This window comes from Thunnus maccoyii, chromosome 17 (genome assembly GCF_910596095.1).
Source record: "Thunnus maccoyii chromosome 17, fThuMac1.1, whole genome shotgun sequence".
Taxonomy (NCBI): Eukaryota; Metazoa; Chordata; class Actinopteri; order Scombriformes; family Scombridae; genus Thunnus; species Thunnus maccoyii.
Window position 1 is genome coordinate 16713075 of NC_056549.1, and position 27365 is coordinate 16740439.

Genomic DNA, 27365 nt, shown 5'->3' on the forward strand with positions numbered 1-27365 from the left:
CATGTTTTGTAAAGTAAGGCCTTTAAGGATAGGTTTACAATTTTTCAAGCCTGTCTTAAAACAATAGTCAGGTGCCCAAATGACCAATGACACATGTTTTTCTTGCTATAATCAGACTCCTCTTCATACTGACCATTAAGAGATCCCTTCTTAATGCAGTTTCAATATAAGTGATGGGGGCCAAAATCAAGAGCCCTCATTCTGTACAAAAAAGTACGAGTGAGTCAAATCAATCAAAGTTACAGTTTTTTTAGTGCCAAATTTCCTCTTTTTGTTATGATCCTTCCACTGCAGCTGAACAGGAAAACACTGTCCATCCAGACATAGAGAGGGAATTTTTTTACTGAAAATACTGTAACCGTGGAAGATCCACTTTATTTGACTAACTCAGACAGCTGAAGCCTCATATTATCTGCAAGTAAACTTTTAATTACATTTTTGCTCAAAACAGGGACTGCTCCCCATCTCTTACATTGTAAGTGCATTATGAAGGGATCTTCTAATGGTCAGTATAAACAGGAGGAATGATTACAGCGAGCAGAACCTATTTAAATGTCCATCTGGGCTCCTGATTGTTGTTTAAAGACAGACTTGAAAAATTGTGAACCAATTTTTAAGGTCATTTACTGTCAGTGTCAAGGTGAATACATAAAATGTGTGTCTCCCAGTAGTCGTTGCCACCTGTGCCAACAAATCACGAGTATAATTTTGACAACACCACCAATAAGTTTTCCATGAACCAGGAACAGCCTTTCCGTTCCACCCAAGCAGATCAGCTATGTCAGCCACAGCCAGCATGACCTCATGACTCTGAAGCAACCCACGCACCAACCAAGCATGAATGCAAGTGTTTGTTTGCTTGAATGAAAATCTAATAACTATTGCACCACCACAGTGCAGACTACATATGGAAAGGGCTACATAGTAAAAGGCAATATGGGAAAAATGTGACAGTTATGATGAAGATGAAATAGCCTAAAGCAGACTGAACTATTTGGGATCATCTTGTGTTTTTTGTTTCATTTTAACTTCTCTGTCTCATTCATCTGGGATGACAAAGCTTACAGTTCTTTAAAAACAAATATCATCTGAACAGTAGCCCAGCATGTTCTCTGCTTCTGATTTTGCTTCCTCTTAGAGTCTGAACGACTTGTCTGGACTCGATTAGTCCTGGCTGCGGGTAGCGCGGGTCTTCTGCTGATCGTCAACATAACAAAGATGAATCACTCGGTGGTGGGAAAATGGGACTGTCTTGAGGGTTAACCTCCATACTCTTACTTTGATTTTTTCCTGATGGAGAGACAGAAGAATTAACATTACCACTACTCAAATCAACCGGTGTGGCTGCTAAAGGTCCTGACACTGCAAGCCAACTTCAATAAACAGTAGACTGTGTAAATATAGACTTAAATCAAAGTTTTATCTGCCACCAGGGCCAAGATTTTAGAAATACTGAGATCATAAATTTAAATCCCTCCTAGCACTACATTCTCCATGAAAAAAAATGACTCAACGCCCAAAAAATGGATTGTTGTCTTTATCCATTCATTTAATTATATTTACAATAAATGTTGTCTCCCTAAATGCTTATTCATGGCCTTATCCATATAGTCAGCATATATTTCTGTTTGATAGAAATATTAAATCTTATTTTGAAATGAAGTTGATATCGGTTGGCTAAAAATCTAAAATAAAAACAAAAAAAAGATTTACAGTGTAAAAAAAAACCCAGAATTAACCTGAAAACCACCACAGTGGCTCAACAGCAGCATTTTGTTTATGACCTGATTATGTGATGTTGCTGTTTTCAAGTTTTTAAGAGCAAGTCAAGCCTTGTGTCCTGTCAAGTCAAATATCAAGTTAAGTCTCAGTCCCTGAGGGCAAATCCAAGCTGAGTCACAAGTCTTTCGGGTCTCTGAATGCAGATCATTAAAATGGTTTTACTGAGGGTTTTTTGTTTGTTTGTTTTTTACATAATGGAGACTGATCATTTTAATGCTTCTGATAAAAAATTTAAAAAAAGGTTAAATATTCAGGGTGTGTGTCTATCCAAGGATTGGCTGTTGCTGTTTTATTTATTCATTGTTGTTCTGGGATTTTGCCTGGTCTTGAACATTTTTGTTCAACTCATGTATATCAGGTGTCAGAAGAGTCAAATCTCAAATCCTCTTATTTCTGACCAAGTCTTAAAGGACAGGTTCACAATTTTTCAAGTCTGTTTAAAACAACAGTCAGATGCCCAAATAAACATTGAAACATGTTTTGCTCGCTGTAATCATTCCTACTGTTCATACTGACCTTTAGAAGATCCCCTTCAAGTCAATAAGTTATTGGGGATAATATCCACTGTCCTGTCCAAGAATGTATTTAAAAGTTTATATGAAGAGTGAAATTTGTACTAAAGATGCAGTAACTGTGGAAGACATCCACTTGATTTGACTAACTCAGTCTGCCAAGGCCTCATATTAGCTTCAGATGAACTTTTAAATACATTTTTACACAACGATGACTGTGGATTTTGTCCCCCATCACTTGTAAGCACATTGAGAGTGGGTCTTTTATTGGGATGTATGAACAAAGGGAATCATTACAACAAGAAAAACTTCTTACAATGTTCATAGTGGGACCTGACTATTATTTTAAGACAGACTTCCAAAATTTGTGAACTTATCCTTAAAGTCTACAGCCTCCGTAGCTAATAGATGAAGGAGAAGAGTGTGCAGAGTACCAATTTACATTTTTAGACCGTCAGTCATATGATGCCAAGAGAGATAAGAATTAAATATAAGAATAATTCCATCTCTCTGGAATAATTTACAACAGAGATGGACATTAGATACGCTGGTGACTCATTTCAGAGAACTAACTGAAGCTATGATTAATTCACTATGTAACGCAGTTTTTATTCCTGGGTAGTAAGTGTTATTTCCTAATTGTTTGTGCCTAAAAAGCATAAAAAATGGCTATTATTCCCTTCAAACTTTGCTTTTGTGACCTGGACAGTGATATTTTGAAATGTACCGATTTCCAATGGATAAATGGGTGAATTTGCACGTTTTAATTTTCATCAGAAAAAACAACATATGAATCAAAATTAACATGTATTTATACTAAAGTTATACAAAAGTGACTATAACAGATTTAGAAGTGAGTGAGTTTTCGAGATTTACAATTATACTGTAAATCACTTTCATGAATCAGCCCCCAAACATAGTCTCCCATCATCGCATCTAGTGATTCATATGTTGTTTTTTAATGACTTTATGCGAATGAAAATGTGCAAATGTGCCTGTTATCCCATTAATATCGTTGTCCAGGACACAAAAGCAAAGTTTGAAGGGACTAATAGCTATTTTCTATACTTTCTAGGCACAAGCAATTAGCATATAACACTTACTACCCGGGCAAGGAACAAAAAACAAGTAAAAATGTGTTACACAGTGAAATGTTTAGTGGAGATTTGTAATTGCTGCTACTTTTTTTCGTTTTGATGTGTGGAAACAGCGACAGAGTGAGAGCTCTTCACTGACGTCTCCTCTTTCGGCGGCGTGCAGGGGACGCGGGCTTCTCTCCTCTGCGTGTTGCGCTGCGCATTGATTGTTGTGGCTTCCTCGTCATCCGGAGAAAGTTCGCCTCACAGTCAGTCGATTTAAATTGTTGCTTTAAATACCGAACAACTATGGCAGACTCTCAAGAGGACAAGCTGTACAAAGCGGAATACGCCAAAAGCGGCCGCGCGTCGTGCAAGAAATGCAAAGAAAACATCGCCAAAGACTCGCTGAGAATGGCCATCATGGTGCAGGTAACTGAACGACGTCTGAATCACTGCGTCTCAAGAAACCTGCTCAGTTTTCTGCCTTATTACCACAGAGATATAATGTGGAAATTATGTGGCTTATCCGCGCTACAATGCTTGCAAATTAACTCATTGCATAGTGCGTATATATAATTTATAGCGTGGTTTCAGTTGTGTTTGGTTAGGCCCACGTTAGCATTTAAATGGCTGACATTGTCCATTGAATCTTGCTCACAAAGAGCCGTTGAGCCTTTCTCTCTCTCTTTTTTTGTGTGATCAACTTTTTTATTGTTCTTTTGCTTCAGATGCAAACAAAACACAATAAAAACTACAACAATACAAAACAAAACAAAACCTTGTGGCGACCCCCCACCTCCCCCACCACATCCCATCCCATCCCCATTGATCTCCATATAATATATGCAGGACACAAGGATCCAAAATTTAGCAATAAAGAGGAACAGTGATTTCAGCAATTCCTTGATTTTTTTTATCTGCTGAAATAGCTCCAGCTCCATGCATTCTTGCCACTGATAGCTCCATATTAACTATATGAATGAATCCATTGAGATTTTCTAACTGTAGGTTTCCAACATAAAGACAGCATCTTTATTAGCAGCAGTGATGCCAGTTAGGAGAATATGTGTATTCAAACATGTTAATTTCAATGAGGAGGTTTCATTTAAGAGTAGCACAGTGGGAGAGCATGGCACAGCAACAAACCCCACACTAAAAAAAGGCTCACATTGTTGCAACCCTTTCTGACGTCATGCATCCTGTTATCCATGAAAGTTAAGATTCATTGATTGACATGAGGATATGTTTTTTTTTTTTGGATGCATCTTGAGTTGGTGCCGTAAGTCTAGAGGTGTGTATCTGAGTTAACATCTACAGCCAGAAGCCAAAATGTCAACAAGCATCATTCCCGAGATGTGGAATCTGCTGCTGCCCCACAAATGAATTAATTTACTTAGAAGCTAAAGCTCCTTATGAGGCTGCACAAAATCAGCCTCCTGATTCATGGCCTGTGGAGCAGCTCCAGATTTCCAATCACTTGACTCTTCAAGCTGATCCAAACTCACCTAAATGAATCAGCGTGTTAGATCTCAAGTCGGCACGTGCACAGGTTCAATGAGAGGATTGTTTATTGCTTACAACATTTTAATGAATGGCCACATTTCACTTAAGTAATCAAATTTATAGACTGTCAGTACTTATAGTATAGATAAATATGAAACTGAATACACAACTACATCAGTTAGTTATTCAACCTTTTCTGTTATCCCTCAAAGTGTCATAGTTGGATTAGGTTTTGATTATTGTGTCATGCACATACAAGTGCCAGTGGACTTCACATGGGCACCAAAAATACCAGTGCAATAGTGAAACGTCTGTTCAGAAAGAACATAACATTACATTGCAAACGAAAAAAAAAGTCCTTGTCAAGATCTACAACTTTAAGAAATCGCTACAAAACAGCTTCTTTTACTAAAACACGACTCAAGTCTTCTATAATCATCCAACTAGAAGGACTCATTAGAGATTAAGGACATTTTATAATAAAGATTAGCCTTAAAATCATCATTAGATAAGAAATTAAACATAAAATACACTTAAGTTTCAATCAAAGAACAAACAAAAAAACCTTCCTGTTTCTTTAGCGAATGGTAATTTATACCTGAGCATAATTGTACACACAGAGAAGGTTTTATGCTATAGTTATAGCAATGATGAGACGATATGGTAGTAATTTAGGACTATCATTCCTTTAGAAATGAGAAACAATCTGTCCTAAATATTACTCTTATCTGTTTAAAAAAATTATTAATTCAAAATAAAGATTTCCCCTCACTAGTCCAGCGATATTCACAGTAAATGCCCAACAGCTCACTAGAATTTTCTAGTGAGCTGTTGTTCACTCTAAACATTATGTAAACATTAAACTTGTCCTCTTTGTGTTGCAGTCACCCATGTTCGATGGGAAGGTCCCCCACTGGCACCACTTTTCCTGCTTCTGGCAGCGAGCGGCGGCTCAGTCCACCGCTGACATTGCTGGCTATTCTGACCTCCGCTGGGAGGACCAGGAAAAGGTCAAAAAGGCCATTGAAAGTGGCGGAGCTGCTGGAGGTCAGTACTCGACTTTTAGCTTTTGACTTTAATTGTTAGGAGTTTGGTGAAATATCATCACGCTAAACAAAACATGTCTAGACTCTTTACAGTCCTGATGTGCCTTCATGGAGCAGGTCGGGCACATTAATTAGCTTAATGTCACCTCAGGCCTCTGACTCCTTAATTGTAATAAGAAAACAGATTAGAGTGTAAAATTTTTCATTCATAAGTAGAATATAAATGTGTTCATGAAATATGCACCGGCCTTCACATTTTTGATGACTTATTTGCTCCGATGAATATTAATGATCAGAAATCTTTCACTTATGTTGTTTGTTTTATTCCTGCATTGCTAATAGTTGATATGAAAATGAAAACTTGCTTCTTGTAGGTAAAGGTGACCAGAAGAGTGGAGCTAAAGGAGAGAAGACACTGAATGACTTTGCGGTGGAATACGCCAAGTCGAACCGCAGCACATGCAAAGGCTGTGAGCAGAAAATAGAAAAGGTTGGTGGCCACTTTAATTTGCACACACCAAAGGTGATGTTCAAATATATCTACTGTCATCTTTTTTTTTAGTAAACTTAATGGCTTTATCTCTGAAATCTGCAAGCAAATTACATAAAATAGATCTTATGTGTGTATGCTATTTATCTATGACATAAACATTACATATTGTGTCGGTTTGATCATATCGGATTGTTCCAGTGTGTTACTAAAGTCTCTCTGATCCTCCGGCTTCTCCTTCAGGATCAGATTCGTGTATCTAAGAAAACTGTGGACCCAGAGAAGCCCCAGTTGGGCCTGATCGACCGCTGGTACCACACAGCGTGTTTTGTGAGCCGCAGGGAGGATCTGGCCTTCAAACCTGAATACAACGCCGCTCAACTGAAGGGTTTCAACGCTCTACGGGCAGAAGATAAGGAGGAGCTGAAGAAGAGGCTCCCCGCTGTCAAATCTGAAGGGTGAGATGAGGAAGAAGGGATACGAATCTTTTATGCAGACTTGAATCGTGGTGCTGAACAGTACGTTTACATATAAGGTTGTGAGAACTTGTCTGTAGTTGTCTCAGGTCTGGTGTGTGTTTCGGGCACCGCCGCCCGCCATATTTGAAGCCTCTCTGTCTCCTGTTGTCCTACAGCACAAGAAGATGGCTTTAAAGGTGTCCCTGAAAGCTGTCATTGTGTACGCATACAGGAAGGGGTTGACGGCAGAGTTTACATGTGACAGGATGATGGCGGTGAGCAGCAGCTTGAGCGGGACAGGGCAGTGAGGGCAGAGCAGCAGGAAACAGTTAATAATGTGGAGCGGGATCCAGCAGACGGTGAACAGGAAAAGAACCAGAAAGAGCGAAGTAGCCGTCTTGATCTCGCGGCGCACGCTTGCCGCCACCCTCGCTTGTCCCTCCCCTCCGCCGCTTAGCTCAGAAGTGATACGTCGCACCTGTCGCTTGACTGTTAGAAATATTTTGGCATAGATGAGAAACATGATGACGAGGGGCGTCAGCACACAAACGAAGAAGTTGAAGTAGACCATGTAGGTCATGTCTACCACCAAGACAAAGAAGCAGTAGCCTGAATCAGGTGGCGTCTTGTGCCAGCCCATCAGAGGCACAAGCCCGATGAGAAAGGCCAGCAGCCACGTGGCGAGGATCACCAGCGCAGCGTTGCGAGACGTCATCAGGACCTGGTAGCGGAGGGGCATGAAGATGGCCACGTAGCGCTCCACGGCCACGGCCAGCAGGCTGAAGATGGAGCTCTGGGTGAACATTATTAAAACGCTTAGCATGAGCAGACACAGGTAGAGATTTTGACGCGGTAAACCAATATCAGTCAGGACGGCGCAAGGAATGGCGATCGCGCCCACGCAGATGTCGGCGAACGCGAGCGAGACCAGGAAGTAGTTGGTGACGGTGCGTAACTTACGGTTGAGGCCCACAGCCGCGCAGACCAGTAAATTGCCACTCGTGGAGAAGAAGGCGATGAAGAGCTCAGCCACCGTGTACGCCACATTAGGGAAAACGACCAGGTCAGCAGGCGGAGGTGAAGGTACGGAGGAGGAGGTAGTTGAAGAGTTCCAGAAAGGTTGTAGGGAAGAAGAAGAAGGATGGGATAGGTAGAAAGTCACTAGAGCACTGGTGTTCTCCATATCATCCTAAAAAGAGATATATGATTAAAGTTAGAAGTCTCAAATTTCACCGTGTAGACATTTAACTTCTTCAGACAATAAGATGCATGAAAGCAGTAAAATAACTCACCAGTCTACAGAAGTATGGATGTGTTTAATGAAAATGTGTCTCTCAAGAAGTTAAAGACCCCATCTGTGATATCCTGACAGCAGCTGTCCTGACACACCACACTTCACATTAAAGATCACCTCTGTCCGCGCAAGACCGGAGGACATTTTTATAGAATTCCCATCCTCCCCCTTGATGTCAGTTGTTGTCCGATAAGGGATGTCTGTCATCACACAGAGACCGACTGCAAGTGGACGGTCGTTAATAAAATGTGCGTGCCGGTGTGTGTCTGGCCTCATGGGGGGGGGGGGCTGATGAATTTTTCTTGTCAGGGCAAGGTGAATGATATCAGCAGCGGCACTTGGGATTGTGGAGACATGTACCAGCTTGTGTGTGTGTGCGTGTGTGTGTGTGCGTGTGTGTGCGTGTGTGTGCGTGTGTGTGCGTGTGTGTGTGTGTGTGTGTGTGTGTGTGTGTGTGTGTCCATTAACTGATGTGGCCCTGATGAATTTGCCTAATGAATAAAGGTGTCAGATTCAGGCTTGTTTGTTCCGATACTCGGCTCTCATCCGGTGTCTCTTTTGGCCTCATTAGGAAGTTAATTTGGATGTTTTTTTGTCAGAGCACCTCATTGTTCGCTCTCCTTTTTTTATCCATACGGAATTATATATTTTAAAAAAAAGTTTGGAAGGAAACTCTTTTGAACATCTGTTCGCTCTTACAGAAAGCGTAAAGCTGATGTGGTGGACGGAGCTTCAAAGAAACAGAAGAAGGAGGAAGACGATGAGAAGACAAAGCTGGAAGAGCAGTTGAAGGTACTTTTTTTTTTTTTTTTTTTTAATTTCATATTCTTGACTGAATCTCAAATTATATCAACAAAACCTAACAAATTGTTCATCAACAGAACCAAAGCCAGCTGATTTGGGGAATCAAAGACAAGCTGAAGAAGCACTGTTCAACCAACGATATGAAGGAGCTGCTGATTGCAAACAGCCAGGAGGTTCCTTCTGGAGAGTCCAATGTGAGCAAGCCTCATTCTTACTAGGCAGCTTTTATTTCCTCTGCTAATAATATATTGGCATTAAACGAAATTCAGACAGACATGTTGAAGTGATTTAAATGTTTCTGTACAAGTTGGTATGGTTTCATTTAGCTTGATTGCATCACTGTAAGTTCATATTGGAACTGTAAATTCATGTTATGTGTTAACTCACTTAACTGTAGCTCTTAATTGTTTAAATATATATGTGTAGTGACAGAAAATGTAATTACTTTTAAACTTGTAGCTCCTGTTAGATCTGTTTCATGCCAAGTGTTGTTTAATTGACAGGTGGTCGACTGCTTGGCCGACGGCATGGCCTTCGGTGCTCTTGAGGCCTGTAAGGAGTGCACGGGCCAGCTGGTGTTCAAGGGTGACGCTTATTACTGTAAAGGGGACATCTCAGCCTGGACAAAGTGTGTGTTCAAAACTGCAACGCCCCTACGCAAAGACTGGGTCATCCCCAAGGTAGGTCACCTCGTTTCAGGACGACTTTGGCTGAGAATGAATTTCCTGCCTAAATAAGCGACCATAAACAGGAGTCACGTTGTCAAGTCTGCAGAATATTCCGATTATATTTAACAACCTCCGATGAATTCTCCCTGCTTCACGTTTCAGGAATTCCACGAGGTTCCCTTCCTGAAAAAATTCAAGTTCAAGCGACAGGACAGGCTGTACCCCAAGGAGGCTCCCACCCAAACCCTGACCTCAGCCAAAGCTGAATCCCTGGCGAGTGCATCCAGCGCCCCCACTAAGCCACTGCCAGAGGGAGCACCTTCAGGTAAGTGAGGAGACCTAAAGGAATATGTTACTATCCCACAAATATTGAAATAATGTAATTTATCTGTCAAAACATCTTATTTTTAACCTTGACTTTATGATAAATTAGACTGAAATATATCTGAAATTCATAAATAAATGACTTGAAATGAAAACAAATAAAAATTGCCATTGTCTAAATAGTTGAAATACATCCATACAATATTATTGACATTGAAAAAGGATTTAAATATGTATACGTTTGTGTCCCACAGACAAGCCTCTTACTGGTATGAAACTGTTGACTGTGGGCAAACTCACCAAGAGTAAGGATGATCTAAAGGCTGCTGTGGAGGAGCTGGGTGGAAAGATAACCGGAACAGCCAATAAGGCGTCTCTCTGCCTCAGCACCAAGAGTGAGTGACCAGTCAACAAACTGATAATAAATATGAGGGACAGTAGCTGCTCTTAGTTCCATTGAAAAGCTTATTGAATCAAATTTGAGAATAAAATTTCCGTTTCACAGAGGAGGTGGAAAAGATGAGTAAGAAAATGGAGGAAGCGAGGGACGCCGGCGTGCGTGTGGTCTCTGAAGATTTCCTCACAGACATCAAGTCGTCGGGCAAAGCGCTCCAGGAACTGGTCTCCCTGCACGCCATCTCACCCTGGGGGGCAGAGGTCAAAGTGGAGGCTCAGGCTCCGTCTGCCGCCTCCAAGTCCGGAGCGCTGGCTACCAAGAGCACAGGCAGAGTGAAAGAGGAAGAAGGTAAAAGCTATAGAAATAAAATACAACAAATATGAAATGAAAATGTTGTTATTGCAGGTGTTTATGGATGTTGATGAAAACACTCAGTCATGTTTTATAAGGATGATTCATCTGAACTAATGCTTAAGAATTAGCTCTTTGGTGTATATGTGGTCTGAAAATTGTCGTAACTTCAAGTTTATAAAATACTACTTTGCAAATAATTGCATCTACTTTATTACAGGTGGTAGCAAATCCAAGAAGATGAAACTCACAGTCAAAGGAGGAGCTGCTGTGGATCCAGATTCAGGTAGTCATGAGTGCTTTACATTGGAAAATCATTTTAAAGTCCTTTTTTTTTTTTCTCTCTCTCTGAACTTGTTTGATGATCCTGCTTTCTCAGGTCTGGAGAACAGCGCTCACGTCCTGGAGCAGAGCGGGAAAATGTACAGCGCTACACTGGGCCTTGTGGACATCGTCAGAGGAACTAACTCCTACTATAAACTGCAGTTGCTGGAGGATGATGTACAGAAAAGGTTAATTAATTTCTCTTTTGTTGTTGTGCGCAAGTTATTAAAATGCACTTTCAGCTCAGTTAGAGAGACTTCAGACGTTAACTTGATTGACAGTAACAGTATTTACAGTACACTGCCCATCTGTCATGTGTGTTTAGGTACTGGGTGTTCAGGTCATGGGGCAGAGTAGGCACAACCATCGGAGGAAACAAGCTAGACAAATTTCACGACAAGAACTCAGCCCTGGACAACTTCCTGGGTGTGTACAAGGAGAAGACAGGCAACAACTGGGGTGCCTCCAATTTCACCAAATATCCCAATAAGTTCTACCCGCTGGAGATCGACTACGGACAGGTACGCACAAACACACGCAAAAATAGGAAAGGAGATATCCTACAGTGTGTTTTCTGTACCTGACTGGATTTTGTTTTTCATGTTACTGAGCAGGATGAGGAAGCAGTGAAGAGGCTGACAGCCAGCGCTGGCACCAAGTCTAAACTCGCCAGACCTGTCCAAGAACTGATCAAGATGATCTTCGATGTGGAGAGCATGAAGAAGGCCATGGTGGAGTTTGAGGTAAGACTTTTTCCAGATTATTTGCAGATTTAATGAGTGTCTATCTGTCAGAGAAAAAATCAGACAGATCAAGTTTAATTCCTTCAGCATGTTTTAGTTTAAACTTGCACCACACTATTCTACTTTTTCCTTGCTTCCTTTTTCATTATTAATGCACCTGCACTTTAAACTTGTAATTACTGTCTCAATAAAACATCAATATTAAGCAAAAGTATAATATAAATCCCACTTTCTCATATAAGCAGCATGAGTTGAAGGTGATGATTTTTTTTTCAACAAATGAGGAAAAGTTTTAATTTAGTTCAATGTCTTTTCCTGTCTACAGATTGACCTCCAAAAGATGCCGCTGGGGAAGCTGAGTAAGAGGCAGATTCAGAGTGCATACGCTCTCCTCACTGACGTACAGCAGGTTAGTAAACAAACAGCACCTCCTGGAGGGCCGTTTAACCTTTCTGTTGCGTTTCCTGTTCGACCTACTTCAACACATTTCTCTCCTTTTCTACCTTCCTTTGGATTAAATCGGACTCCTGTGATGAAAAGAAAATGCTCCTGCTGATAAATATGACTTTGAATATATTATTTCTTGTTCCAGGCTGTATCAAATAGTGTGCCTGAGGCCCAAATACTGGATCTCTCCAATCGCTTCTATACCCTGATACCCCATGACTTCGGCATGAAGAAACCTCCACTTCTCAACACTCTAGACTACATTCAAGTAAGGACACACATACTGTACAGTTTTTCCTCTTGTTTTGTCATCTTACCAATGAACCCAGTGTAGAATCTGAACACACAAATGGATTTATAACATCTGCATACATCACTGTGCAGGCTAAAGTTCAGATGTTGGACAACCTGTTGGATATCGAGGTGGCATACAGCCTGCTGAGAGGAGGAGCCCAGGACAATGAGAACGATCCCATCGACATCAACTATGAGAAACTCAAAACCAAGATTGAGGTCAGGAGCGTTAACAAATGGATAATGTGCAAGATTATGCATATTTTTCCCTAGAATAATGCTCAGATGGGCAACGGATGAAGAGATCATGTGTGGAAAGATGATGTGATATGTTTATTTCACAGGTTGTTGACAAGGCCACAGACGAGGCTGAGATCATTATGCAATATGTTAAGAACACCCACGCTGCTACACACAACACTTACACACTGGAAGTGCAAGAAGTAAGTCATTTTTGGGAAAAAACGGTTTAAATATGACAACCCCTTCATTTAAATATATGTTGCAAATACTTATAATTACTGATTGTGCTACAAACGTTAGGTCAATTCTTCTGTTTAACTTTGTTGTAGGGCATGACTTATCAATTGCTTGTATTTCCTGACTTTTTCTCGTCTTTCAGGTCTTCAAAATTGTTCGAGAGGGAGAGCAACAGCGGTACCGCCCCTTCAAGGAGCTACACAATCGCCAGCTACTGTGGCACGGCTCGCGCACCACCAACTACGCTGGTATCTTGTCTCAGGGTCTTCGCATTGCTCCGCCAGAAGCCCCAGTGGTGAGTTTTTATTGGCAACCAGATGATGCATTCAGAATTGTTGTTAATAACAACAAATTAATATCTGTCCTTAAATAATTTTCATTTGCTCCTGTTCAATTCTCTATTGCATTGCTATTTTTCTTCCTTTTCTCTAGACTGGTTACATGTTCGGCAAAGGTGTATACTTTGCTGACATGGTGTCCAAGAGTGCAAACTACTGTCACACCTCTCAGTCAGACCCTGTAGGCCTCCTACTGCTGGCTGAAGTTGCCCTCGGCAACATGTAAGTGACCGTCTGAGTTCTTCAAACTGAGCCTAAATATCAACCTTTTCTTGTTGTGGTGATGGTTTAAATAAATGGTGTCTTGCTTTGTTTTTTATGCAGGCATGAATTGAAGAAGGCCTCTCACATCACAAAACTACCTAAGGGCAAGCACAGTGTTAAAGGTGAGAAACACTATGACTCACTACAGATTTTGTGGTAAATATCTTATGAAAAGTAAAATGGAATTTGGTTTTAAAGGTTTTGTTCATGTTCCTGTTAAAACACAATCTTGTTAACACAGTAATTCAAGATAAATGATAAAAAAAGGTGCTATGAGAAGATCAATATGTGTTATTGAGTTAATTAACTCTGTCATTATTAATGCAGTACATGTGGCAACTTAAGTGCTTCTTGATAATTTGAAGTATTGGTTTCCTCTCTGCTTCAAACTTTTTTTTTTTTTTTTTTTTTTTTTTTGCAGGTTTGGGTCGAACTGCTCCTGATTCAAGTGCTGCTGTCACTTTAGATGGGGTGCAAGTGCCTCTGGGAAAAGGAGTCCATACTAACATTGATGACACAAGTCTACTGTACAACGAGTATCCTTCAACTTTAACACTCACCGTCTGGTCCATGAAATTCATAATAATGTTGCCAAATGGCCTCAAAATAATAATTTAATAGTAGTCATAGAGATGTGCAGAGTCTAAAAGTTAGTCAGTAGGTAATGTACTTGAAAATTAGTGTGAGTCAAGTTATTCAGGTTGAGCTTTCATTAATGAGCTTTTAACTTTAATATTTTGTCAACTTCTCACAACTTGACGCTTGACATTAAACTCTGTGTTTCTCTTCTGATTTCAAAATTAGATTGAATCTTGTTCACGTAGGGAGACGTCTGTTCTGGTGTTCATCATACCTTACCTTTCCATGTGAAAAGTGTTCTTTTCTAACCTTATCATGACAGTCACTCAGAGGCACCAACTGTGTTTCATACCTGCATTAAATCAGCTTCTGTGGCACGGATCTCGACATGTGATAACCACTGAGGGTTGAGTTTAAAATGGGGCAAAAATAAAAACAGGAATTAAAACCTGTAAAAATAATCCACTAAACCACAAGTGTTTACAGACCGCATACTCAGCTGGTAACAGTATAATCAAGGATCTTTCGCTCAGCGTTTCATCGGGTTTATACAAACATGCAACGGGCTAAAGCCTTAAATACCACTTCAGACAGTCAATATAGGTGCAAATGTCTTAAAAACAATATATAAAAACACCTCAGCAAAAAATAAAATAATAATAATAATAATAAAGTGAAATAAAATAAAATTTGGTGTTACACTATCCTGTCTAAGATTTAAGATTAACACTAGAGGGCCATCAGTGTTATAAAATTCATGATCTGTTAGCTTGAATCATCTGTTTTTATTCACCTCTCATGACGTTATGTGTCTGTTTTCACTGTTGGTCATATTATCTGTATATTCCCTGTTGTCCTTAACCACTGCTCCCCCAGGTACATAGTATATGATGTAGCACAGATCAACATGAAGTATCTCCTGAAGGTCAAGTTCAACTACCAGACGTCCCTGTGGTGAGAGAGAGAGAGGATGTGTCCGAACCCTCTTCAGTGAAAACAAAGACCACTGTCACCTCCAAATGCCTGGGCTTCATTCTCTGCAACAGAAGATGTTTGGCAAAGGAGTGATACTATACCACGCTTTACAATGGTCATTGGAAATCTCTAGTCACTTTATTACGTTCTCATCAGGTTTACTAGCTGATAGCCTTCCTTATTGTTGCATTAGGTACTTGCATACCTAAATCACAGCTCAGTACAGTGGTTGAAGCATACACACTTTCTACATGGAAAGGTTTTGGTTTAGAAATAAACTTCAGAAAATGTTAGTTTTCTGTCTCACAAGTGGTCATCTGGAATTTCAGAAAAGTGTTATTTCTTCATTCTTTAATAAACCTGTAGTAAATAAGACATAGTACTGCAAAATTTAGGAAGTACTGCAAGTTTTTTTTGCTGACATCCACACACCAGTGTTTATATTTTGCTAGGGTTTCCCAGAATAGCAACTAAATGGACGTTTTGTAGACATCTGGGTTCAAAGATACTGTAAAAGGGTTTGACATGTATATATTTGTTTTGTTGTCTGTCTCTCAAGCTGTCTTCCTTGCAGAAAATGGAAAAAAAGTACAGAAAAAAATGCGGTTAGTGTCTACGCCAAGTATTCTGTAAAAGAAACCACTGCCATGTAATATGGTACATTTTTTCATAGTTTCTTTTCTTGCTTACGTCAAACAAAATAAAACATTCAAGGTTCTGAGAAATGTCATGTTTAATATTCTGTTAATTGTGTGTTGTTGCACTGTATGTTTGAACATTTTGGGGTCTGATTTCTATTTAGGAACAAATGCATGAAAAGTGTATAAAAGCAATCAGGTACTTTATTGATTCCCTGTAGATAATTACGTTTCTCCTGTCCTAAGGTCATAGGTCAGGGTCAGCCACTGATGAGTTGTCCAGAAACTGGTGGGTTTACTGAAGGACTTCTGCAAGATGAGAGCTTGCTGATACATGGCTGAGTGGTTAACCACTTGTCAAGTCAATTTTATGAATGTAGCCCAAAATCAGAAACCCAAAATGTCCTTCAAAGGGTTTAACAATCTGCAAGCATACAACATCCTCCAATTTCTCAATTTGGATAAGAAAAAAACTCCCATAAGCCACTAGACATCTTGCTGTCTACTAGATGATAAATCCATGGTGTATAGACATGGGAATTGTTATTACCATAAATGCTGTTTCTCATGAAATCTACAAACTTAGTGGAGTGGATTAGTGGTAATGTGGTGCTCTGTATGACTCTGCCCAAAACAGGTTTTGGGTTTGTTAGTCAGGGAGTAAATATTTAAAGTCTCCCTCTACTCAAAATATGTTTTTCTTCTTCCTTCAGTTGGATGTTTGAGCTTCACTGTAAGTGCAGAGTTTGACACTAGAAGGCTGTTTTCACATTTATCTGCTGAAAGTGGAAAGTTTCTTTGTGCTCCTTGGAAATCTGATTTTAAGGGGTGGGCCTATGAGTATGATTTATGACATCACAAATAGTTTGGGAGCCAATCTTGGTCCAATATTCAACATACACAAGTGTGATGTGGAAACTTGAAGCCTCCAGTGCACATATACTGAGAATGGTCTTTTTAGTGAAATGGGAGACATCTTGTGTCCAGCAGTTCAATTTTTTAAATGAATAATATTTGCATATTCGTAGATTATGCATTTTTAATGAGGGAGAAGGAATAGATGTGATTTTAAGGATTTAAAAGTAGTAATACATTTTTGTGGAAAAAACATATAAGACACACATTATTAATCCAAGCAGAGAATTTTTTCATGTCTGGAAGGGATCTTTAAACTTGAGCAAAGCACTAACATCCTTTTCCACCGGAATGAATGAAATATCAGAAAAATTAAACCTGCAACAGCAGTAATTGAAGTGCTGTATGAAACAATGGAGGGATGCTGTGATTCAGTTTTCCAAGCATTTCCCTCAACGTTCAGTATGGAAAAGTTGGATTAATATTAAGTTAATTTGATAGTTAATGTGAATAAATGACACTTAGTGATTTCCTACGCATCGTTTGGGCAAATTAAAGGATTTATATTTCTCAAATCGCCCTCCAGTTAACGTCCCGACCCAGAATGCAGTTTGACAAGGTCTTTGAAAAAGCGGCGCGGCTAGTTCAAGATGGCGGAGATGGACCAGCTGTTAGACGAGAGTGAGTAACAACACAAATTCAAGGAGTTTTGCATTGTAAACACGCAACCGTCCCGTGGTGATGAAATACATATTTGGTTATAAATTACCACAGTTGTTCGTGTAATGAATATTGTAAGTTTTGGGCAGAGCTCATAAAGTTATTTTTAGACGCAAAGAGATGTGACCGGTCTGTCCAAGTCAGCTAACGCTTGTTAGCGGCTAACGGCGGCTAATGTTGGAGTTGAGCAAGTTACTTCAGCTCAACTGGGTAAACAAATAACGTTAGCTTAGCAACGAGCTAACGTCTGCTAACCTTAGGTCATTTCAGTAACAACAAAAGGGCTGCCACAACGCCTCTACTGTCAAAAATACACACGGTAGCTACTAGCTGCCTGTTTTGCTTCGCATAGTTTTTTCCCAGTCTTCCGTGCAACCTTCCATATTATATTATTCATCGTTAGTTAGCGCTGGTTAACGTTACACGGTAACGCGTTGTCTATCATTTTGACATGGTGCTTAAGAGAAACCGACTGAGTTAACCGGCCGGCAACGTTAACAGCTTGAATAACACACCCCACTCGATGTGAACGTAGTTAACGTAACTAAATATAGTGTAACGTTAGCATGTTTAGCACATTTCTTCCATATGATCTGTCCAGCTGATGCTTGACAGCTCAAACTGGGGGTATAGGCCTAACTCACTGCGCTAGCTACTGTATATTTTACTCAAGTTCCCTGGCTGGCTAATGTTTAAAGGACACTCTCATAGACGTCAGCAATTTGCAAACGTTTATAGGGGTTGCTCAAATAAACGCATTACATTGAATTTACTCGTGCAGTATTTTTTGTATGTGTGTTTATCTAATGCCACTAATGTAACCCAATGTGTCATCTCCCTCTAGGCTCTTCAGCAGAGGCACTTGTCAGTCTAAAAGGTATGTGGGCAGTTTGGTTACCTATTTTCCTGTACTTGCGTTCTTGATACTGTGTAAGTACGCTGAGTGCTACTGGAAACTGTCAAATTTCTTGTATGCCTTCACCAAAGAAGATGATGCTGATTTTGAGCTGGTCTGCCTAAATGTTGACTTATACATGAATTTTATTGCCCATCTAAAGTAGTCAGGAATGTTGAGTCCTTCATTGGATTACACCCTTCTCTATGACCCTCCATAATGACAAGCTTATGCTGACAACCCACACTTCCTTATATTTGTGAATGACGACATCTGGGATACTGTAGAAGTAATATCCTTAATCTTCTTTGATTTGCAGATAGTTTTAATTCTGATGTTTGATTGTGAGTATTTTTCACTGGGGTCTTGTATCTGTTGTTGTCCTCACACCATCTTGAATACATGCATTGGTTTTCCTACAGAAGGCAGTTTGTCCAACACTCTGAATGAAAAGAACAGCTTCCCGAGAGCTCACAACACCAGGGGACGACATTCCTCCCTCACAATGGACACGGTAAGAGACATACTGACAGTTCAGTGTCAGGATTAAAACTTGAAAAGGTGACGCATTAGAGGAGCTTCAGTCACATATTATGAATGCAAAGCTTTTGTTGAGACAGCAATTAAAGTCTCTGCTAATACAGTGCAGTCCAGTACTGCAACAACAACATAAACCGTAGCTTCAAAAAAGATCATACAGTGGAATCATTACAACTCAAAAACAATCTAACAGGTATTGTATTGAATTGCGTTTAAAGTATAAGTTATAGTGATTTTGTCCACCCTGTGTTACATCACTAAGATGTTTAATCAGAGCATGTGGTCAGTTTTTGGGAGAAAACGTGCTTTTGAGCCACATTTAGTCCATATCAGTCTTTGTTTATACATGTTTTGGCTAAAAGAAGAAATACTCTTTGAAGCCGTCACTGATTTGAAGCAAGGAATGAAAGAAGCTGATGTTTTCAAGTGTATGAATTGGCATATTTGCAATGTTTAATCTCCAAATCACTGTAGAAACATGGTGGGTTTTCTCAAGTCTTAAGTTTTGAATGAAATTGTTACTCAGTAATTAAGCAGTTGTTGGATATGGAAGTGTTATTCTGCAGATTGATCCAGTGTATTATGGATTATATGGTCGCTGTAAAGCGGTTTCTTTGTGATTGTCTTTTTCTATCTGAATAGTTGACATGGTGTGAAAATGTGCATAATTTTCACATATAATAGCTGCAGAGTAGCATGCTGTGTTCTCCCAAACAGTTTAAACCTTATGATGACACCAACTCTCCTTAATTAAAAAAAAAACAAACGTTCGCACCTATGAATGGATTGTGCTTAATTCAAATTAAGGGAATCTGGTGTGTATCTGCAGCATTGTATTGATTAAATCTAAATTTCTGCATACAGACAGACAGAAATTAGAGCAACTAATGTGGTTCTTCTACTGCATAGAAGTTTTCTGCTGGTGTCCAAGCTTTCTTTTTGTCTTTAAATCAATTTCTTTCAAGTAACACATTAATGCTGCACACGTAGATTTGTTAATGTGTTGTTGGCACTATTCATAAACTCCAGGCAACATTTGTCCTTCCAGCCCACACGGAGCTCAAAGAGGAGCCGTTTGTTTCGGGAGGAAGATGAGCAGCCACAGCAGCGTCTCCCCTCCAGATCCCCTCGGAGGAGCCAGAGGGTCACCACCACACCACAGGTAAAAAAAAACTACACACCATGAAAGTGTTACATAGTGAAAATATCGAATAATTTGTCTCCTCCCACTCTCTCACTGCTTCTGAGGGTGGTGTGAAAAGTGTTGGAGAGATAATATTTGGCAGACACCAAAACATTACTTCATAGAGCTTGTTTTGGTCCCAGAAGTCACTCTGTGATTGTGTGTGAGCTGTATGAGGTTGTGGATGATCTACAGGAAGTATTCAACAGTTGCCACTGAGTCTACCTGTGTGGCAGATTTGCCACTGCTTATGAAGGCCTTGGTTTAAGCAGGCAGAAATTGTAATATTTAGTTTATGTAGAACAGGACAGACTCAGTGATTGGCTCCAGGTCTGATATTGACCATTTATTTACATTCTTAATTCAGTCATTCATCACATTACAGCCAATTCTGCCTCTGTTATCTCCATGTGAAACTCACAGTACAGAGTTAAAGAGTCTAACATTTATTTTTTTTAAATAGGTAATTATCCTTGGTATCCTGAACAACAACTTGCTTGCTTGTTAGTTATTATGTATAGTTAATCTGTCCACTACACTGTGACTGCATCTTGCAACAGGAGACATGGTAGGATAGATAGGATTTACCTGTTAGTCTCTAGTCTTAGTGTCTATGTCAACATTTCCAATAGTGGATTTATTATAAGGTTAAAAACACACTGAATGTGATGAGGCTGCCAGGCACTGTAATAGATTTGACACTTCTCATAGAAAATTAATTGACAGCAGTAGCAACCTCCAGCTGGTAGCATTCTATGTGGTTTTTCTACTGGTGGTTTGCTAGTAGAAAGCTTTTAATGTCAAGTAGCAACAGTATTAAGTGCTTTGTCAGCAGCAGTAGCTTAATACAGCAGTAACGGCTTCAATGTAATAGCGAAACAGGGTTTGTTAGAAAACAATGAGGCTGCTAATTTGTTAAATGAAAGTATGAGACTGACATGGAGTAGAATTCAACTCCATACATACCATACTCCAAACAGAATTTACAAAGCCAGTGAGGTGCACATTGTAAGCCTTTTAAAAATGGTGCTTTGTCGCTAGACACGTGCTTAAGCACACATGTTGAGCCGCTCAGTTTATGATGATGATTTCACAGCTCTGATGCAGACCCAAGAAGTAACTGATGGACCTAAGAGTGCACCAATTGCGGGACATGACATATCATGTCATAGTGGGAGAGTAAATGAGAATTTATTTGAACTAAAGGATAAATGTTACCTTACTTTAGGCATCTGTTCTGTTATTTTTCAGAATAACTATGGAATGAGTGTGGAATGACTGTTGTTTTAATGATGTTTCTTTGCAGAAGTTTTCTAACGTGGTGACACCTGATAAGAAGGCATCTCAGAAAATAGGGCTGAGATTAAGAAACCTCCTAAAGCTACCCAAAGCTCACAAATGGTGCATCTATGAATGGTTCTATTCCAATATCGACAGGTAAAGTCTCACTTTCACTTTCAGAGGTCAATAATTCATTTTGAATAGGTGAACATAAAAACAAGATGGAGGAAATTAGGCTGCACACACACAAGTGACCTGAGCTCAGCTCACCACCTGGCTGAATGCACAGTCAATGCCAGTAGTGAATCAAAGCTAATACATTACACATCATCATGTAATTTATCTTCTGTTTATATAAGAACTGTTAAATTAATTCAGAAGAAAAGCCCTTATATTGAAATTAGACTAATTATATCCCTGGAAACTCTATGACACCTCAACAGTGTTCAAGCTTTTGATCATCTGTAATTACATCGTTTATCATACATTGTTTTGTCATCTATTTCTCTCCTAAAAGACCTTTATTTTCTTTTCCAGACCTCTCTTTGAGGGCGACAATGAATTCTGCCTGTGTCTCAAGGAGTCTTTCCCCAACCTGAAAACAAGAAAGCTGACAAGAGTTGAGTGGGGAACAATCAGGAGACTGATGGGGAAACCCAGACGGTACGCTGCAATCTGCCTTCACACATTTTCGTTCATCATGTTTGTCTTCATTCTTCTCTGATATTTTGTAGTATGTGAAACTATTTTCTGTCTATTTTTCAAAACAGTTTCCTCACAAAGAATTAGTGTGTAGAGGTGAAGGCCAACGCTCTTGTGGCACTATGTTCTGTTTGCCCATCCAGGTGTTCATCAGCGTTCTTTGCTGAAGAGCGGACAGCACTGAGACAGAAGAGGCAGAAGATGCGCCTGCTGCAGCAAAGAAAACTGTCTGACGTGTCGACCTGCAAAGACCTTCCTGATGAAATCCCCCTACCACTCATCATAGGAACCAAAGTCACTGGTAAGATGACTGATATGGACATGCACTACTGTCAGCAGCTGGGAATTATCATTGCAGTCAAATGATACCCAAAGTATCCCTGTTAACGTTTCAGTATTTGACTGATATCTTCCTAGCAGGTGAAACTTTACGATCATTTTCAGCTATGCTAGTGGCACGGCTTGAGGGGTGGCAATGTCAGTCTATCAGTCAGTTGGTCCACCACTTTGCTCCTGACAAAAATATCTCAACAACTGTTAGATGGATTCAGATGAAATTTTGTACAGACATTCGTAGTTTCCAGATGACTTTGGTGATCCCCTGACTTTTTGTCTAGTACCATCATGAGCTCCACATTTATGTTATGAGTGAAATACACAAATTGTTCTCTCAGATAAATTGTAGATCCCATAACCTTTCCAATAACACCATCATCAGATTTAATTTACACTTTGTCCAATACTTAGGTTTATGACCAAATATTTGCAAAAGGAATCACATTCACATCAGCCTCAGTTGTACTATGTGTTTAGTTCTAATTAAACTAATGGTAGTATACTAAGATGCTAGCTTATTGGCAGTCTCACGGTGCCACTAGCATAGTAGTAAACTCTTAATCTTGTTTTCCTGTTATCTAGTGGGTTCTAAATGGCTTCCCTGTGCCTCTCTCAACAGCTCGACTCCGAGGTGTCCATGATGGGTTGTTCACAGGGCAGATCGATGCAGTTGACACCAGTGCTGCCACCTATCGTGTCACCTTTGACCGCAGTGGCCTGGGAACACACACTGTGCCTGACTATGAAGTCCTGGTAAGACTTGCATGTTACTTTGCCATGTAATTCATATCATTCTGTTTGAGGTTATAACAACATGAGTCTTTTTACCATATACAAATTATAATGCAGTGTAACTAAAAATGATAATCAAGAAATTGTCAAAATACAAAGATGTACAATAGTTGTGAGGATTTTCATGACACATTTTTAAGCATCTGGTGATGATTGTGTTTTTCCAGAGCAATGAGCCCAATGAGACCATGCCGATTTCAGCCTTTGCCCAGAAGCACCGGACGACACGGTACATGCAGAACCTAATGACTCCGCCTAGAGGGCCCTACCCGTCCGCTACCACTCCTGTCCTCATGGTACTGTGACCCTACATTTAATGACAAATGTACATGTGCTGTGTCATTACACCTGGTTGTGAGTAGGTTTATCTAGCTTCTTGTAGAGGCAGCCAATCATTTTGAGAAGGTTTAGATCCAATTGTCTAGTACCTTTGGACCATAAATGTAGGCATGCAAAGGAATATTTAGATGTGCTAGTCAGTGGAGGGATTTAATGTATACTGTAAGAGCAGTTCAGGCAGTGCAATCATGTCATCATAGAAAAAGTTTGGGTTGAAAGACATAAAGCTTTCCAAAACACAAATCTTTCAAACCTTTATTCTTGTGTTATCTGCCACACCTGTATTCTTTCTCTACTGATACCAACAACTGCTTCAGTTTGAGCCTCAGTCCCTAAGGAAATGTATAAAAAGATATTGAGCAAATGACAGGACATCAGTGTGTAAGTGGTGAGCATCCTTCTGCAACTACAGAACCACTAGGAAAAACTGCATATCTCTTACTTAGTTAAATGATCCCATTGTCCATTTTTAATGACAGGACAATGACCCTCTTATCAACCAATCACCATGGAGGAGCAAACTGACCGGTGCTGAGGGAGATACTCTGGGAGGATTTCCTGTCAAGTTCCTGGTCCAAGTGGTAAATATTTCCTTTCCAATTGATTGTTAAAAGCTGACATCGCAAAAGTTTTATCAGTTGGTTCTAACAAAATCTTCTACTATTTTTGTTCCCTAGACAAGGCTGTCCAAGATCCTCATGATCAAGAAAGAGCACATCAAGCACTTAAAAGAAATGAACACAGAGGCAGAGAAACTGGTACAATCAACACAAGTCTTTAAAAATAACGCTTGTAAATATGTGACATGCAGACATCAAGCTCACCTCAAACTATTTGTGTGTTTTTGTGTTCAGAAGTCATACTCCATGCCTATTGACCTAGACTTCCAGAAGCGATACGCTACCACAGTGCTTGAACTTGAACAGCTCAATAAAGATCTCAACAAGGTGCTTCATGAAGTTCAGCAGTTCTGCTGTGAGGTAAGTCACCACTAACTATTGTCACTGAAGCTAAATACAGTTAAAGGTAAAGTCAGTGATTCTAATCCAATACACTTTTTGTCAAATTCAGTGAATATCTCCCCAGGGTCCACTAGCTGTCTGTACTCTGTGCGCTGAAATAAAAATCGGGTATTCATACACAGCTTTGGCTCTGTAATTGGGGATGTAAACACAGTGGCTCGGAGCGAGCCACACAACACTACTTTAACCAATTAGCAGCAGGTGGTGTTCATGCTTGTGCACAGGACAGTCATCAGAGCAGCTGTCTGTGTGAGGACATGACTGTCTCCTGTCTCCAGCACCTGTTGAATGGTGGGGGAGGGCTGGCGAACTGGAGAGAGAGGCCGTGACCAATTCACCTAAAAAGTGTTTCTCACGGAACAGATACCCTTCCATTTTATTAATCTAACCCTAACCCATGTATCAATCCACTCTGAATCTGAGACAGTCTCACGGAGACCCCCCACGGTTTTTTACGCTCTTAGTCTGTTTCTGTCACGTTTAGTGAAATGTAATCTGAGCAGGCAGCTGTTTAAATCACACAAACATCCCGTTGTATATTTGCTTTCAACTTATTATCCGTATAAATGAATTGATTTCTTCCCATGGAGCCGACATGCAAACTATTTTGGCTCAGTAAATTTCTGCTGTCAGTCAGCCTGGTGAAAGCAGTTTGTCTGGCCACTGTTCTCTCAGCTCCCAGGAGCAGCAGCTGACAGACGGCTGCTTCTGTGGACAGAGACGCTGAACGTAGGTCAAGTAAGAAGTGGGGATGCTGCAGAGAGGCGGACAGTGGATAGACAGTTGTGCTCACATGAGAGGGTTTTTTTTTTTTTTTTTTCTCCTGCTCGTGATAATGTGTGTGTGTGAGGGGAACAGAAGTGACTCCACAGCTGACGCATCACTCTGAATTCCACCATATTTCTCTTTTGGTTGTTGCCTCGGCAATGCATGTCCATGAATTTGGGGGGCGGGGCTTCTGAAGAAGCACGAAGGGAGGGGTGTATTTGTTTGGGTGTTAAGTTCAAATATCAACAATCTTTCTCCAGAATGACTGACTCTACCTATAACGTATGGTTACCTGCAATATTTTATGTCCTCTTCTGATTTTTCTCACATCTCACATGAAACATTGAAGCCTTGTTTAAGATATAAATCACCGATATGTGTCTGTTAAGCTCGCTCCGGATCAGGGCATGGTTCCAGCTGACCATCCCACCGAGCTGCGGCGGCGTTGTGAAGATGAGGCCCAGCAGATGGTACAGCAGAGCAACTCCTTGAAGGACGGACAGCAGAGTGTGACAAACCCCAGCCTCACACACCTCATCTCCCGTCTCACTGCTCTGCTGCTACAGATCAAGGTAAAAGATATATAAACACTGAGCTGCTGTCAGCTTTCGTTCCTGCCAACAAATGTCCTCACATACGTCAGGTTTCTCTCTGATTTTCTGTGATGAAAACAACTTGTCAGTGAGTTAATTCTGCAACATATTTATGGTGGAGATCAATTTGGCAGAAACATCAATTTGTTAATAAGTGTGATGTGAACTTATTTCAACACCTTTTTATATGTACACTAAAATTTAAATAATATACTAATACCTTGATAACCTGTTGTTTCAGTGTTTGGCAGATGGGGGAGACCTGAATTCATTCGAGTTCAAATCCCTAACAGACTCCCTTAATGACATCAAGGCATCGATTGATCCCTCCAACCTCAGGTAAGTGACCCTGCAGTGTTTCTATCTACACTTCTGCAGTCATGATTCAAACTAACATGGTGTGACTTATTCATAGTTTTGTATGTGTTTTAATAGCTAACCTGATTAATGAACATTATTCTTTTTCCTGTTATTACCCTAATCACCTGCATCATTAATAATCTCTATATTTACAGTTGCTTCCAGAACAATGTCGAGATCCACGTGGCACACATCCAGAGCGGCCTTAGTCAGCTGGGCAATCTGCATGCATTCGCTGCCAACAACACCAATGCAGTCTGAGCGCCTGCATCATCCTCACAACACGCAGGTTCACACACACATTTAAAATCGTCTCTTGAGATGGTGCTTTCATCTGAACTGTCAGAGGACTGAAAACAAAAGGCCATGTGGATGTTGTGGACCACCACTGTACAATCTGAATTTGGACGTCCCAGTGAAAAGGCTCAGAGTTCAGCCCAGGTTCCTGAAGCTTAGTGCTGATGGCAGAGAGGATGTCATAAGTGTTTTACCCACCAATTTTATTGTATGAAAATGTTTGTGCACCCAATTCAACTCAAACCTGAAAGAGTCTTTCACTATTGCCACAAATCCACATCTCCAACCTCTCAATGGTTATTTATTGGTTTCATGTGCCAAACATCGATTCTTACAGTTTTTATAGTCCATATTTATTTATTTTTTGAGTAGGTGTGTATGGTTTTGAAACAATATTTTGCTATCTCTAAAGTTTCCCCCTGTAAGTGTTGTGTTCTGTTGCTCCACTGATGGTAAGCACAGGGGAGGCTAAAGAATGTTTTATAAAATTGTTTATTGTAGATAATTGTACAATATATCTGATTATTAGGACTATCGTCGACATTTCTGCTGTGTATTCAGAAATGGCTTTTGTAATTTTGTGTGCACTGAAAAGAGATTTTGGTATTTTTATAAAAGGAGAACTCTGGGGTTTTGATGCCTTTTACTCCCTAAAATGATCTTAGCGTTTCCACATTTGGCATGGCTGTTGCTGCAACCTCCCCCCCACACTAAGCCTGCATCACTGATGTGATCCTAAAAATCCAAGTCAACTGTTTTTTCCTAGAGAATCTCCTTTTTCAGTTTTGTAAAGTTGTATATGAGAGTGCCTCAGGGCAATTGTATATAAATGTTCCTGTCTTTTTATATTAAACATAATATTGCAAAGCTGTATTTGGTTTTCTTCTTTATT

At 40.1% G+C, this 27365-nt stretch overlaps 3 protein-coding genes across 3 annotated transcripts; 2 read left to right on the plus strand and 1 right to left on the minus strand.

The window, feature by feature from the left end:
• The first annotated feature begins 3538 nt into the window (after positions 1 to 3538).
• parp1 (poly (ADP-ribose) polymerase 1) lies at positions 3539 to 15877 on the plus strand. The gene is made up of 23 exons (XM_042391144.1): positions 3539 to 3802; positions 5761 to 5923; positions 6297 to 6412; positions 6656 to 6870; positions 8866 to 8956; positions 9046 to 9162; positions 9472 to 9648; positions 9799 to 9961; positions 10215 to 10355; positions 10466 to 10705; positions 10929 to 10994; positions 11088 to 11220; positions 11358 to 11553; positions 11647 to 11775; positions 12101 to 12184; positions 12368 to 12490; positions 12607 to 12735; positions 12861 to 12959; positions 13139 to 13291; positions 13429 to 13556; positions 13659 to 13720; positions 14020 to 14134; positions 15054 to 15877. Exons 1-23 carry the CDS (start codon positions 3680 to 3682, stop codon positions 15133 to 15135), a joined length of 3045 nt encoding a protein of 1014 aa, XP_042247078.1. The 5' UTR covers positions 3539 to 3679; the 3' UTR covers positions 15136 to 15877.
• On the minus strand, positions 6974 to 8134 carry LOC121882749 (adenosine receptor A1-like). The gene has a single exon (XM_042391193.1). The coding sequence runs from the start codon at positions 8051 to 8053 to the stop codon at positions 6974 to 6976; it is 1080 nt and encodes a 359-aa protein (XP_042247127.1). The 5' UTR covers positions 8054 to 8134.
• Positions 15878 to 17251: 1374 nt separating the features above from the next.
• On the plus strand, positions 17252 to 27343 carry lin9 (lin-9 DREAM MuvB core complex component). Its single transcript, XM_042391454.1, has 15 exons — positions 17252 to 17326; positions 18210 to 18242; positions 18683 to 18774; positions 19849 to 19962; positions 21290 to 21420; positions 21802 to 21927; positions 22110 to 22267; positions 22922 to 23055; positions 23262 to 23390; positions 23913 to 24014; positions 24111 to 24191; positions 24288 to 24413; positions 25613 to 25795; positions 26058 to 26155; positions 26332 to 27343. The coding sequence occupies exons 1-15, from the start codon at positions 17296 to 17298 to the stop codon at positions 26435 to 26437; spliced, it is 1644 nt and encodes a 547-aa protein (XP_042247388.1). The 5' UTR covers positions 17252 to 17295; the 3' UTR covers positions 26438 to 27343.
• The last annotated feature ends 22 nt before the right edge of the window (positions 27344 to 27365 follow it).